Source organism: Gekko japonicus, unplaced genomic scaffold, assembly GCF_001447785.1.
Source record: "Gekko japonicus isolate JY-2015 unplaced genomic scaffold, Gekko_japonicus_V1.1 scaffold2015, whole genome shotgun sequence".
Taxonomy (NCBI): domain Eukaryota; kingdom Metazoa; phylum Chordata; class Lepidosauria; order Squamata; family Gekkonidae; genus Gekko; species Gekko japonicus.
Genome location: NW_015160281.1, coordinates 175052 through 188179, shown reverse-complemented (window position 1 = coordinate 188179; position 13128 = coordinate 175052). Strand labels below are relative to the sequence as shown.

The 13128-nt window shown below is 49.8% G+C and overlaps 1 protein-coding gene across 1 annotated transcript in view; it reads left to right on the top strand.

Moving 5' to 3' along the window:
• The window catches only part of LOC107114011 (5'-nucleotidase domain-containing protein 2-like), a 42943-nt gene that overhangs the window by 7974 nt on the left and 21841 nt on the right, over positions 1 to 13128 (top strand). Inside the window, exons 2-6 of the mRNA XM_015415432.1 lie at positions 1218 to 1402; positions 2330 to 2404; positions 5289 to 5344; positions 6323 to 6416; positions 8831 to 8959. Coding sequence (XP_015270918.1) covers positions 1218 to 1402; positions 2330 to 2404; positions 5289 to 5344; positions 6323 to 6416; positions 8831 to 8959 — 539 coding nt within the window. The remainder of the gene's footprint in view (positions 1 to 1217; positions 1403 to 2329; positions 2405 to 5288; positions 5345 to 6322; positions 6417 to 8830; positions 8960 to 13128) is intronic.

Genomic DNA, 13128 nt, shown 5'->3' with positions numbered 1-13128 from the left:
GGATCAGGCCAGTGAGGGTCCATCCAGTCCAGCATCCCGTCTCACACAGGGGCCAGCCAGTCCCTCTGGAGGGCCAGCAACAGGGCAGAGAGGCCGAGGCCTTCCCCTGATAAGGACACCAGAAGAGCCCTGCTGGGTCAGACCAGGGAGGGTCCCTCTAGTCCAGCCTCCCGTCTCACACAGGGGCCAGCCGGTTTCTCTGGAGGGCCAGCAACAGGGCAGGGAGGCCGAGGCCTTCCCCTGATAAGGACACCAGAAGAGCCCTGCTGGGTCAGACCAGTGAGGGCCCATCCAGTCCAGCATCTTGTCTCATGCTGTTGCCAACCAGTTCCTCTGGAGGTCCAACAACAGGGTGTTGGGGCCGACACTTTCCCATGATGCTGCCTCCTGGCACTGGGATTCAGAGGCTGACTGCCTCTGAACATGGAGGTTCTCTTTAGTCACTGTGGCTAATGGTGAATGATGACCTTGTCTTCTGTGTCATTTTTGTTGGTCCTCAGGGGTAACTGATTGGCCACTGTATGAAACAGGGAAGCTGGACTAAATGGACCTACTGGTCTGATCCAGAAGGGCTCTTACTAGATTCTTACGTCCTCACAACAGCCCTGCAGTGTGAGGCTCGCCCATGGTCACCCAGCCAGCTTCATGGCTGAGCAGGAATTCGAACCTGGCTCCCCCTAGATCCTGTATAAGCCCAGAGGCAGTCCCTGGCTCTTCCCCTCGTCTCCTTCCCAACCCATTTTCAGTGATTTTATTTATTTGTCTGTTTACTTTGTTTATACCCAGGCTTTCTCCCCAGTGGAAAGCCAAAGTGGCTTAGTGGTTCTCCTCCATTTTATCTTCAGAACAACCCTGTAAGGTGGGCTAGGTTGAGAGCAACACTCCCTGTAAGCTGTGGAGTCTTGTGAGCAAAAATTCTACTTTGTGAGCTACCGGCATTAAAGTTGTGAGCGAGCGATTTGGCTGCTGCATCAATTAGTTTGCTCAGGAGCCATCTTTCCTGATCTGAGTCAAAAATCTGTGATCTGGAGGCTAAAAAACTGTGAGCTAGCTCACACTAACTCAGCTCAGAGGGAACACGGGTTGAGAGGATGTGACTGGCCCAAGGTTGTCAAGGTAGATGTGGGTCCTGTTATCAGTCCTGTGGCGAAAGTGGCATCCCTGAGGGTGTTGAGCTGTAATTTCTGGTCTTCTTATGCCCGCACCTTTTGCTTCAGACTTGCTCCCGCCCGGGGTGTGCAACCTCTTGAACCCTTCAACCATCTATGCCAACAACGAGATCTCGCTAAGCACCATCGAGGTCTACGGCTTTGACTATGACTACACCCTGGCGTTGTACTCCCCTGCGCTTCACTCCCAGATCTACAACACTGCCCGGGACATACTGGTGGAGCAGTATAAGGTACGCGTGGCACAGCCATCTCTTTCTCACACTGGCTGAGTGGTCGGAGCAGCCCAGAGCCAGTTTGGTGTAGTGGTTAAGTGCGCGGAATCGAACCTGCGAGAACCGGGTTTGATTCCCCACGCCTCCACTCGCAGCCGCTGGATGACCTTGGGCAAGCCATAGTTCTGTCAGAGCTGTTCTTGAAAAAGAGCAGTTTCTATCAGAGCTCTCTCAGCCCCACCTGCCTCACACAGGGTGTTTGTTGTGGGGAGGGGAAGGGAAAGGAGTTTGTAGGCCGCTCTGAGACTCCAAGTAAAGGGCAGGGTATAAATCCAATCTCTTGTTCTTCTCTCTCCAATCTCTTCTTCTTCTACTATTTTTTTTTTGCGCTGCCGTTTCTTTCTCCTTCTTTCCTGGCCTGGGTCATGGAAGGTATCGGAACTGAGGCGGAGGATCAGGATGAGGTCAGCTTCCTCTGCTTGGCTGCACCCTTTCGGTGTACACTGCAATCCTCCGCCACTTCACAAACGGGCAGACACGCAAGCAACGAAAATGGCCGTCCAAGTTGCAGCCAGTTTAGCCCTTTCTTTCGAGCAGAGGTCCCCAGCCTTTTCCAGCTTGCAGGCACTTTTGGAACTCTGACACAGAATGATAGGCCCAGCCACAAAATGGCTGCCACAGGAGGTGGAGATAGCTACAAAATGGCTGCAGCAGGGGGTGGCGCCAACTACAAAATGTCAAGGAGTGAGTTTATGCGTAATTCTAATAGTTAACTCTTCAGTATTTCAGAGAGAAGCTCTGTTTAGCAGAATGCCTTTCAAAATGGACCTATTGTATAAAAATATATTCTTGCATCCACACACAGTAGTGTGGTGAAGACCCTTGTGTTGTGGTCAAACCCCCCCCCCCCCCAGTAATTGCCTGTTTCGATCTCTGTCCCCTCAGTATCCGACGGGCATCCTGAAGTATGAATACCAGCCCAACTTTGCGATCCGGGGTTTACACTACGACATGGCAAAGGTGAGATAGGCCCAGGAGGCTATTTTTACGATTTATTTAGAACGTTCCGCTTCTCCAGAGACCGCCTCAAGATGGCTCATGAGGCAGAATCGATAGTACGACAAAATCAATTAAAAACAAAAAACGAACAGGAGAACGATCAGTGTTAAAACCAGCAATAAAACAAGCCATTATCCTGCTAGGGACAAAAAGGCAGGATAAAATGACGTTTGTCCAGTGAAGTATTTCTAAAATGGCCGTCAAGCCAGCAGCAGGCCGTTGAAAGAAAACTACGACAAAGCCACCTCAGGAGTTTGTGGCTGAGGTGAAATAAAACCTGCAACATTTGTAATATGCCTGAATGAGGAGAAATGTTTTGGCCGGGTGACTGAAGAAGAATAAGAGAGGTGGCTGCTTAGCCTTGAGGAAGGTGTGTTCCCAAGATGAGGGGCCACTACCAAAAAGCCCCGTCTCTGCTCACCACCCGTCTCACCTCCGCAGGCAGGGGCACAGGGAGCAGAGTGTGAGGAAAGCAGCCTAACGGGGGCTGGATGGTGTAATGGGAAGAGGCGGTCCTTCAAGTGAGCCAGTGTGGTTTAGTGTTGAACTAGGACCTGGGAGACCCAGGTTCGAATCCCTACTCTGCCATGCACAACCTTGGGCCAGTCACACGCTCTCAGCCTAACCTACCTCACGGAATTTGTTGTGAGGATAAAACGGAGACAAGGAGAAATTTGGGTACCTATTGGGGAGAAAAATGGGGTATAAATGAAGAAGATAAAAGTGTCTCTGCTTCAAGCTATTTAGGACCTTCATGGCAAGACCCGACATTTTCAGTTGGGCTCAGAAACAATGCGTGGTTCTCTCCTAGGCTCTTATTATTCTCCCAGAGCCACAGAGCTCAGGCCTGGCATCTCTCTGGGAACTGGGCACTCTCTGGTTCACTTGACAAATGGAAAAGGAACGTGAGGCAGATTTCGGGTGAAGTGTCAGAGGTGGGAAGATCCTTGCTTCGAGCCTTTACCTCAGCAATGAGCCCTTGAAGTGGCCAAATCACTATTCTCTGTGCCTCAGTCACATCAACACTGACAAAATGAAAGTCGTATGTCCTAGATGCAGGTGGGTAGCCATATTGGTCTACAGCAATAGATCAAAGTTTGTGTCCAGTGGCACCTTTCAGACTCACAAAGTTTAATTCTGGGTATAAGCTTTTGTGTGCATACACACTTCTTCAGATACTGGTGGAATGAGTGTGCATACACATGAAAGCTTTTTTTAAAAAAATAATCTTATTAAGTTTTAACAACTATACCTCACTAAAGTGAGATAAACTAACACACCACCAAATACACATATTTACAGAGATCTTCCATCATAAGAAAAACTTAAATAAATCCAACTTAGGCACAAGATAATATGATTACGTTAATTTACACCCATCCTAACTGTTTTACCCAAACATAAAATTTTTTTCCAATACTTGTCATACTTTTCCATATTTCTTTCTTCAACAATATAGGTTAGTTTCTCCATTTCTGCAATATAGAATAATTTACTTACAATCTCGTCCATAGACATGAAAGCTTATACCCAGAATTAAACTTTGTTGGTCGGAAAGGTGCCACTGGACTCAAACTTTGTAGTACGTCCTACCTTACCGTGCTGTAGAACCGGTTCTGTGGAGCCCTTTCAACGCTTCAAAAATGAGATAGATTTAATAAATAAAATCTGTCTGTCTATTTGAGTCATGTTCTTTCTCCATGGAGCTCACTAGGGCCATTTTTTTTACCTCGCAACAGCTGTGGTAGGCAGGTTATACTGACAGGAAGTGACTAGCCAGTGGTTCCCCCCCAAACCTCATGGCCGAGTACAGATTTTAATCTAGGTTTGGATCCTAGGCCTTGTTTCTGCCCTTTTCCATTGTGGAGGCAGTCCTGGAGGGGCTGTGGGTCAGTGGTAGAGCATCTGCTTGACATGCACAAGAGTCCAGGTTCAATCCCCGGCATCCTCATTTAAAAGTACCAGGCAGGAGGTGATGAGGAAGACCTCCACCTGAGACCCTGGCTCAGTGGCAGAGCCTCTGCTTGGCATGCAGAAGGTCCCAGGCTCAGTCACCGGCATCTCCAGTTAAAAGGACCAGGCAGGAGGTGATGAGAAAGACCTTGACCTGAGACCCTGGCTCAGTGGCAGAGCCTCTGCTTGGCATGCAGAAGGTCCCAGGTTCAATCCCCAGCATCTGCAGTTAAAAGGCCCAGGCAGGAGGTGATGGGAAAGACCTTGACCTGAGACCCTGGCTCAGTGGCAGAGCCTCTGCTTGGCATGCAGAAGGTCCCAGGTTCAATCCCCGGCATCTCCAGTTAAAAGGACCAGGCAGGAGGTGATGGGATAGACCTTGGCTCAGTGGCAGAGCCTCTGCTTGGCACACAGAAGGTTCCAGGTTCAGTCCCCGGCATCTCCAGTTAAAAGGACCAGGCAGGATATGATAAGAAAGACCTTGACCTGAGACCCTGGCTCAGTGGCAGAGCCTCTGCTCGGTTCAATCCCTGGTATCTCCAGTTAAAAGGATCAGTTAAAAGGTGACATGAAAGATCTCAGCTTGGAATGCCGGAGAGCCACTGTCAGTCTGAGTAGACAGTATTCACCTTCTCGTCCACTGACCTGTCTCGTTTCCAGTCAGGCAGGGAAATATTTATAATTCTAGGAACAGAATGAATGCTTTCTTTCTTCCCAGTGTTGCACAAATGACAACCCAGCGGTGTGCAGGCAGCCAAATTAAATCATTTCTGTAAACTAATAATGTCTGTAGACTCGTTTGCAAGACTGGCATAAGGTCTTGGAGCCCCGAGGGCAGAGATCCTAGGAGGACTGTTTGTGTTGACTCCATCTTTCTCTCCCTCCCCTGTAGGGCTTGCTCATGAAGATAGATGCCTTTCACTACATCCAGCTGGGTACTGTGTACCGGTAAGTGTCGCTCAGGTTCAGGGCCAATTTATGGCTTTCGTGGGACGTAGGCACTTTTGCCTCTGTGGGCCCCTTCCTCCATTAAAAAAATATATTAAAAACTATATTTTACAACTGTGTTGGTGTAAAGACGAATAACAATCCAGGAATTTGCCAATAAAATAAATTTGCGTTCATACGTCGAAACGTTGTTGTCCGAATGCAAATTATATTTATTTTCTCTTATAAGTTAACATAAATAATACAAGTTAATAAGCTCCAGTGCGCTAAATTATCTCAGTGGCAATTAATATGTGACTGACCTTTTGATTTGGATTGTATGTATGCTTGGTTTGGTTTGTATTTTATGTATTATTCTTATGTATGTGGTTTTCCTTTCAAGGCTTCAGGGCGTGAAAATAAATGATTGCTACTTTTATTTAAGAAAAAATAAAACATTTTTGTGGGTGCTAAAAGTTTTGTTGGCACAGGTTTCATACGCCATAATAATACCAACCTTCGTGGACCCCTCCCGCCATAATAATACCAATATTAAATTATTTTTTATATAACTTTAAATACTTTAGCATTTTATTTTTTCTGTTTTAGGCAAAATTTAAGAGATTTTCGTGGGCCCTAAAGATTTCATTTTTTCCCCTGATGTGAGGGGGGAAAATCAAAACATTTTCTTTGAGCCTAAAAGTTCATTTCCCCCCCCCTTCTGATTTTAAAATAAATTAAAACAGGACTGAGGAAAGGAGCATAAATCCCTGATTTTGGCTCCTAAATCTCAAATCGTCGCTTGCAGGAATGAATGCAGAGGGCTTTGGACAGAAGTTCCATTTGAAATCAATGGGATTTGACTCCCGTGTCCATCTTTGAAGCGGCGGCAGAACACGTTGTTCCGAATCCTCAGCTGCTGTGATCCAGCATCTAGCAGATGCTCAGCTGCTGTCTCTGCTGGGCAGCTAAACCCTTCCTCCCTTTTGTCTCCTGCAGGGGTTTCAAACCTGTTCCAGATGAGGAGGTACTGGAGATGTACGAGGGAACCCATCATATCCCCCTCCACCAGGCGAGTGGCTTCTATGGCAAGGTAGGTTCCTTTGCTGGTTAGCCCCAAGGCTACATTGGAGGCAACTCTCTCCATTGTGATTTAAGGAGGGGCCGTGGCTCAGGGACAAAGCCTCTGTTTGGCATGCAGAAGGTCCCAGGTTCAATCCCCAGCATCTCCAGTGAAAAGGACCAGGCAGAAAGGGATGGGAAAGACCTTGACCTGAGACCCTGGCTCAGTGGCAGAGCCTCTGCTTGGCATGCAGAAGGTCCCAGGTTCAATCCCCAGGAATCTCCAGTTAAAATCCCCGGCATCTCCAGTGAAAAGGACCAGGCAGGAGGTGATGAGAAAGACCTTGACCTGAGACCCTGGCTCAGTGGCAGAGCCTCTGCTTGGCATGCAGAAGGTCCCAGGTTCAATCCCCGGCATCTCCAGTTAAAAGGACAAGGCAGTAGGTGATGAGAAAGATCTCACCCTGAGACCCTGGCTCAGTGGCAGAGCCTCGGCTTGGCATGCAGGAGGTCCCAGGTTCAATCCCCGGCATCTCCAGTGAAAAGGACCAGGCAGGAGGTGATGAGAAAGACCTTGACCTGAGACCCTGGCTCAGTGGCAGAGCCTCTGCTTGGCATGCAGAAGGTCCCAGGTCCAATCCCCGGCACCTCCAGTTAAGAGGACCAGGCAGGAGGTGATGGGAAAGACCTTTGCATGCAGAAGGTCCCAGGTTCAATCCCCGGCATCTCCAGTTAAAAGGACCAGGCAGGAGGTGATGGGAAAGACCTTGACCTGAGACCCTGGCTCAGTGGCAGAGCCTCTGCTTGGCATGCAGAAGGTCCCAGGTTCAATCCCCGGCACCTCCAGTTAAAAGGACCAGGCAGGAGGTGATGGGAAAGACCTTGGCATGCAGAAGGTCCCAGGTTCAATCCCCGGCATCTCCAGTTAAAAGGACCAGGCAGGAGGTGATGGGAAAGACCTTGACCTGAGACCCTGGCTCAGTGACAGAGTCTCTGCTTGGCATGTAGGAGGTCCCAGGTTCATTCCCCGGCATCTCCATTTAAAAGGACCAGGCAGTAGACAGCATGAAAGACCTCTAGCTGAGACCCTGGAGAACCTCTGCCAGTTTGAGTAGACAGTACTGACCTTGATGAACCAAGGGTCTGATTCAGTAGAAGGCAGTTTCTTGCGTACGTGTGTTGAAATAAGTATTCTGAGAACCTTGCTTTTAAGTTTCTCCTTATCTTTGTGAAGATAAGCTCGGAAACAGCACGCCTATGCCACTGGTCGAGGGTAAGGCATGGAGTGGACGGGGCGGGCAGGCGGAGAACAGCGCTTCTAGAAGTCAGGGAGTAGCTTCCCCCTTCTCCATTATCTTCTCCTTCTCCTTGCCTGTAATCTATATCTCATCTCTCTGCATCCGTCAGCCCAGTCTTCTTTAAAATCGACACCACTGTGACGTAAAGGCAGAAGAAACGGTGTAAAAATAACTGGGTCACTTCCTTAATTGTTGGATACCGTTCTAAATGATGGGCTGTCAGCAAAGCAGTCCCCTGACCTGGATGGTCCAAGGCTAGCCCGATCTCGTGAGATCTCAGAAGCAGGGTCAGCCCTGGTTAATATTTGGAGGGGAGGCCACCAAGGAAGTCCAGAGTCGCTAGGCAGAGGCAGGCAAGGGCCAACCACCTCTATTTGTCTGTTGCCTTGATCTGACTGGCCCAGGCTAGCCCGATCAGTCAGATCTGAGAAGCTGAGCAAGGTCATCCCTCGTTAGAACTTGGAGGAGTCCACCTTGGCGGCAGAAATTTGGGACTGTGCTCCCTCTGAGCTGTGGAGTCTTGTGAGCAGTGTTCCCTCTAAATTGAGTTAGAGTGAGCCAGCTCACAGTTTTTTATCCGCCGGCTCACACATTTTTGTCTCATCTCAGGAAGGAGGGCTCCAGAGCAAACTAATTGATGCAGGAGCCAAACGGCTCGCTCACAACTTTAATGCCGGTAGCTCACAAAGTAGAATTTTTGCTCACGAGACTCCACAGCTTAGAGAGAGCATTGCTTGTGAGCAGAAATTCTACTTTGTGAGCTACCGGCATTCAAGTTGCGATTGGGCGATTTGGCCACTGGGTAAATTCGTTTGCTCTGGTGCCATCCCTTCCTGAGCTGAGAGAAAAATGTGTGAGCCGGAGGCTTAAGGACTGTGAGCTCGCTCACACTAACTCAGCTTAGAGGGAACGCTGGACTGGACACCCTGCTGGTTTTGCATTCCTCCTCTGCTGATTGTTATCGTTGCCGGTGCCTAATTTGTTGTTGTGTTAAGTGGCAGACAACTGGGAAGCCCCGGCTGAGGATTGCCCGTTTCTCAGAAAGTCAAACCTGGTGTCCCACGACCCCTTAGAATCATAGAGTCGGAAGGGATCTCCAGGGTCATCTAGTCCAACCCCCTTTCCCCTCTCTCTGCCTGCGTTCCAGGGCCCGGCTATCAAGCAATTCATGGACATCTTCTCCCTGCCGGAGATGACCCTCTTGGCCGTAGCCAACGACTTCTTCATCAGCAACGACATCGACTACGACCCCGTCCATCTCTACAAAGATGTCACGGTAGGTCTCGTTCCTTCCCAAGTCTCCTGTTCTGGGTTGGTCATAGGGTTGTGTCTTTGATTTTCCGGGTGGGACCTGGCGTGAGGACTGATCTCCAGCCTTACAGAGATCAGCTTCCCTGGAGGAAACGGCTGCTTCAGGGGGGGGCCTGCAGTGTTCCCTCTAAGCTGTGGAGTCTTGTGAGCAAAAATTCTACTTCGTGAGCTACTGGCATTAAAGGTGTGAGTGAACAATTTGGGGCCACTGCACAAATTAGTTTGCTCTGGAGCCCTCCTTCCTGAGCGAAGACAAAAATGTGTGAGCCGGAGGCTAAAAAACTGAGCTAGCTCACACTCACTCAGCTTAGAGGAACACGGGGGACCTGTATGATATACCATAGAGTCTGGGAGGCATGGAAGTCCTAGAGCGGCATCACATCCCCGCCGAGCTGTTTCCCCAAGCAGTGCCCTCAAATCTCCAGCAGTTTCCCAACCAAGAGCTGGCAAAATCTACGGTTGATCGGTGGCAAAACGGATTCTCCCCGGACCGCAGATTGGCAGCTGGTGGCCTGTCGGGTGCCAGGAATTTGCTTCCCGGTTGGGGAGGAGGAGGGAAGCCGTGTGCGGGGGTGTAACTTCTGGAAGCAGGAGGCTGGGGACTCTTGTTATTTCGGGGACTTTGTGTTCCGTGCTTGCCCTGGAGGCCAGTTGCGGAGGTGTGAGTTTTCTCAGGCTTTGATGGGCGGGGGGCTTTCTTGTTGTGTGTGTATACGTGGAGGGATGACGTGTCCCTCCCTGCCATAGCAGAACAGGCCGTCCCTCCTTCCCCTCCCCGCCGCAGCAGAACAGGCTGTCCTGAGCCGGAGGAAGAGCTGGGAGGGACCGCTGGCTTCGCTGCCGCAGGGGCTTATCGAGGAATCCAGCTGTTCGGAGGCACACTGGCGGCTGTCACCCCTCCCCCTCTGCCCCCTCGGCCTCTCTGTGCGTTGAGCGTTTTTTACGACTCCTCTTGCAAAACATCTTGGCCTCTTGGGGGCAAGAGTTCAGAGGTGGCACCCATTCCTTGACTGCCAGCCCCCCCTCCGGCTCTTGCTTTCATGGGCAGGGGCTAGGGTTGCCAACCTCCAGGCGGGAATAACAACTGTGCTGTAACGAAACGCAAAAATATAACTAAGATTTTATATGTAGGTAATGGTCATGGAAATAGACCATTCAATAAAGAATTAAGCAACGTAATATGATCGTGTAGACAAGGAATATAAATACCATAGCACAGACTATAAGTCAGAGAATGGTCAAGAAATGGGGATCCAGAGAAGTCCAAAGAATCAGTCCAAAGGGATCAGAACGTCAGGCAGCAGTAAAAAAAATCAGGCAGAAGTCACGCAAAGTCAGGCAGAAGTCACACAGAGTGAGGCAGAAGTGATACAAAGCCAGGCAGAAGTCACACAGAGCCAGGCAGAAGTCACACGAGGATTCCGGATATAAAAGCCTCGTTTCGGCACACTTCATCAGTGGAACTAATCAGAGTGCATCCATGAATTAATCGCTGTGACATAAGTTGGAGTCATTAAATAATACAGTCATTCCAGCTTGGGAGGGGAGAGCCAGTTTGGGGTCGTGCTTAGGAGCACAGACTCTAATCTGAGAGAACTGGGTTTGATTCCCCACTCCTCCACATGCAGCTGCTGGTGTGACTGTGGGTCAGTCACGAGTTCTCTCAGAGCTGTTCTCTCAAGGGCAGTCCTCGAAAGGGCTCTCTCAGCCCCTCCTACCTCTCAGGGTGTCTGTTGTGGGGAGGGGAAGGGAATGGAGTTTGTAAGCCGCCCTGAGACTCCTTTGGGTAGTGAAGGGCGGGGTATCAATCCCATCTCTTCCTCCTCTTCTATAGCATTATACCCCACTGAGTTCCCCTTCTTCCCTAGGCGCCACTCCCAAATCTCCAGGAATATGCCAACCCAGAGTTGGCACCCCTGTGAGGATTTGGGGGGTGGGGTGGGACTACTGAGGAATTATGGGTTTAATAAGGACCCAAAACCTACTTATTTATCGCAAAGTGCCAACACGGCAATTTAACCTGAATACTGAGGTTTTACTTTAGAAAAAACAACTCCTACATTAACTTAAGATGATCCAAACAAAGTAAGGAAAGCAATCCCAAATGCTTTCATTTACTTAAAATTATTTGGCAGAGAATTCGACACTTTAATGATGGTCTGGGCCTGGCTGGGGCGATGGCACGCGTGCCCACAGAGAGGGCTCTGAGTGCCACCTCTGGCACCCGTGCCAGAGGTTCGCCACCACTGGGCTAGGACCTAGGAGCTTACTTTAAAAAAATGGAAATTGGACATCTTGGGGGGTCCCCTTGCGAAAGGATTTTCTTCTAGGTTAAGGGCGGTGTGGGTTATTTTTGCCTTCTCGGATCGCGTCTCTCTCGGTCAGTTCAAACCCCCTGGCTCGATAGTCCTTTGGGTAGCTATTTATTTATTTAATTCACGCCATGTCCGCCTTTCTCACTTAGACGCAAAGGCGGATTCCAACAGAGTGAGTCAATACAATTGACGGTAGGGGTGGTATTCCATAGAGAGCACAGTGGCATCTGGGTTGTAGAACCCACCAGAAATCTAAAAACAGAACTGAAGCCAAGCCAAGCCAAGCCAAGCCGTAAGTATTAAGAGGACACGTTAAATGCTGCAAAAATGGCATAGCAGGACTTCTAGTTTCAACAAGCGAAACACGGTGGTGCAGACCAGAGATGTCGAACTCATTTGTTACAGGGGCTGGATCTGACATAAATGTCACTTTGTCGGGTGGGCCATGTGTGCCCATAAAACTTAATGTGTGCCCATAAAACTTAATGCCGGGTACCGGAGATTAAGGCAAGATGGAGCGGCGGTGGCTCAAGTGGTTAAGACGCTGAACTGCAGGCTGTGGAAGGTCAGTAGTTCAGCAGTTCGAGACCCGAGTGTGCCGCATGATGGAGTGAGCTCCCGTCTCTAGTTCCAGCTCCTGCCAACCTAGCTGTTCGAAAGCAAGAAATTGCAAGTAGATAAATAGGTACCACTTCGGTGGGAAGGTAACAGTGTTCCGTGCGCCTTGGTGTTTAGTCATGCCGGCCACATGACCACGGAAACGTCTTCGGACAGCACTGGCTCTTCGGCTTTGAAACGGAGATGAGCACCGCAACCCTAGAGTCGGACTTGACTGGCTTTCGAGCAAGGGAACCTTTACCTTTACCTTTTACCGGAGATATGAACTATATAAAGGACAGCAGCTGGTAAGCTCCGAGGTGGTGTATCCTCACGACAAGGCTCCACGGGCTGGGTGGGGGAGGTGCCAAAGGAAACCAACATGGGCAGACTGGAGAGCCAGCGATGCAGCACTGGGCAGACGCTCCCACAATGCTTGACTGCAGCAGGTGAGAGGTTGTTCCGCCATGCTGAAGCCACAATTGGCGTGGCTCCGCCCCCTCCCCCTCGGGCAGCCTCCTGTTCCCTCCTTTGTACTAGTTGTTCGCGGGCCACATAAGAGCCTTGGGCGGGCTGGTTCCGGCCCCCGAGCCTTAGGTCTGACACCCCTGGTATAGATCACGGCCCCGAATAATTAATCTAGGTAACTTTGTCAATCACTTAATACAGTGCAACTCTGTTGCCTGCATAGAATAAATTCAGTTTTGCATAGTTTGCGGGAAAACCTTGGTTCTTGCCCGGCTGTTTGCATGTGATCTGAGTTACGAGGAGGAGGAGGAGGTAGAGGAGACTTGCCTTGGGTCGGAGATCAGGGCGTTATGATTCCATCGCCCTTTCTGGCTCTGTCCTTCTGCGTCTGTACCATACGGGCATTGCCACACCTGTCTGCGCATGTTTGTAAGATTTATTTCTCCTGCTGTGTCCCAGGGGCTCAGATCGGCTTACAGCAGTCGCCTCTTGCACGTGTCGATATATTTTTCAAACTCGTTCCAACTAAAGAGTCTTAGCAACTGTCAGGTTATTTTGGTGATGCTTGGAGTAGCTCCAAGAAATAGAAGAAGACAACCAGTCGGAGAGACGGTTGCTTCCTACCTCATAGGGTGTCTGTTCTGGGGAGGGGAAGGGAAAGGAGATTGTAAGCCGCTCTGAGACTCCTTCGGGTAGTGAAGGGTGGGGTAGAAAACCAGTTTCCTCCTCCTTCCTATTGCAAATACAGAGGCAT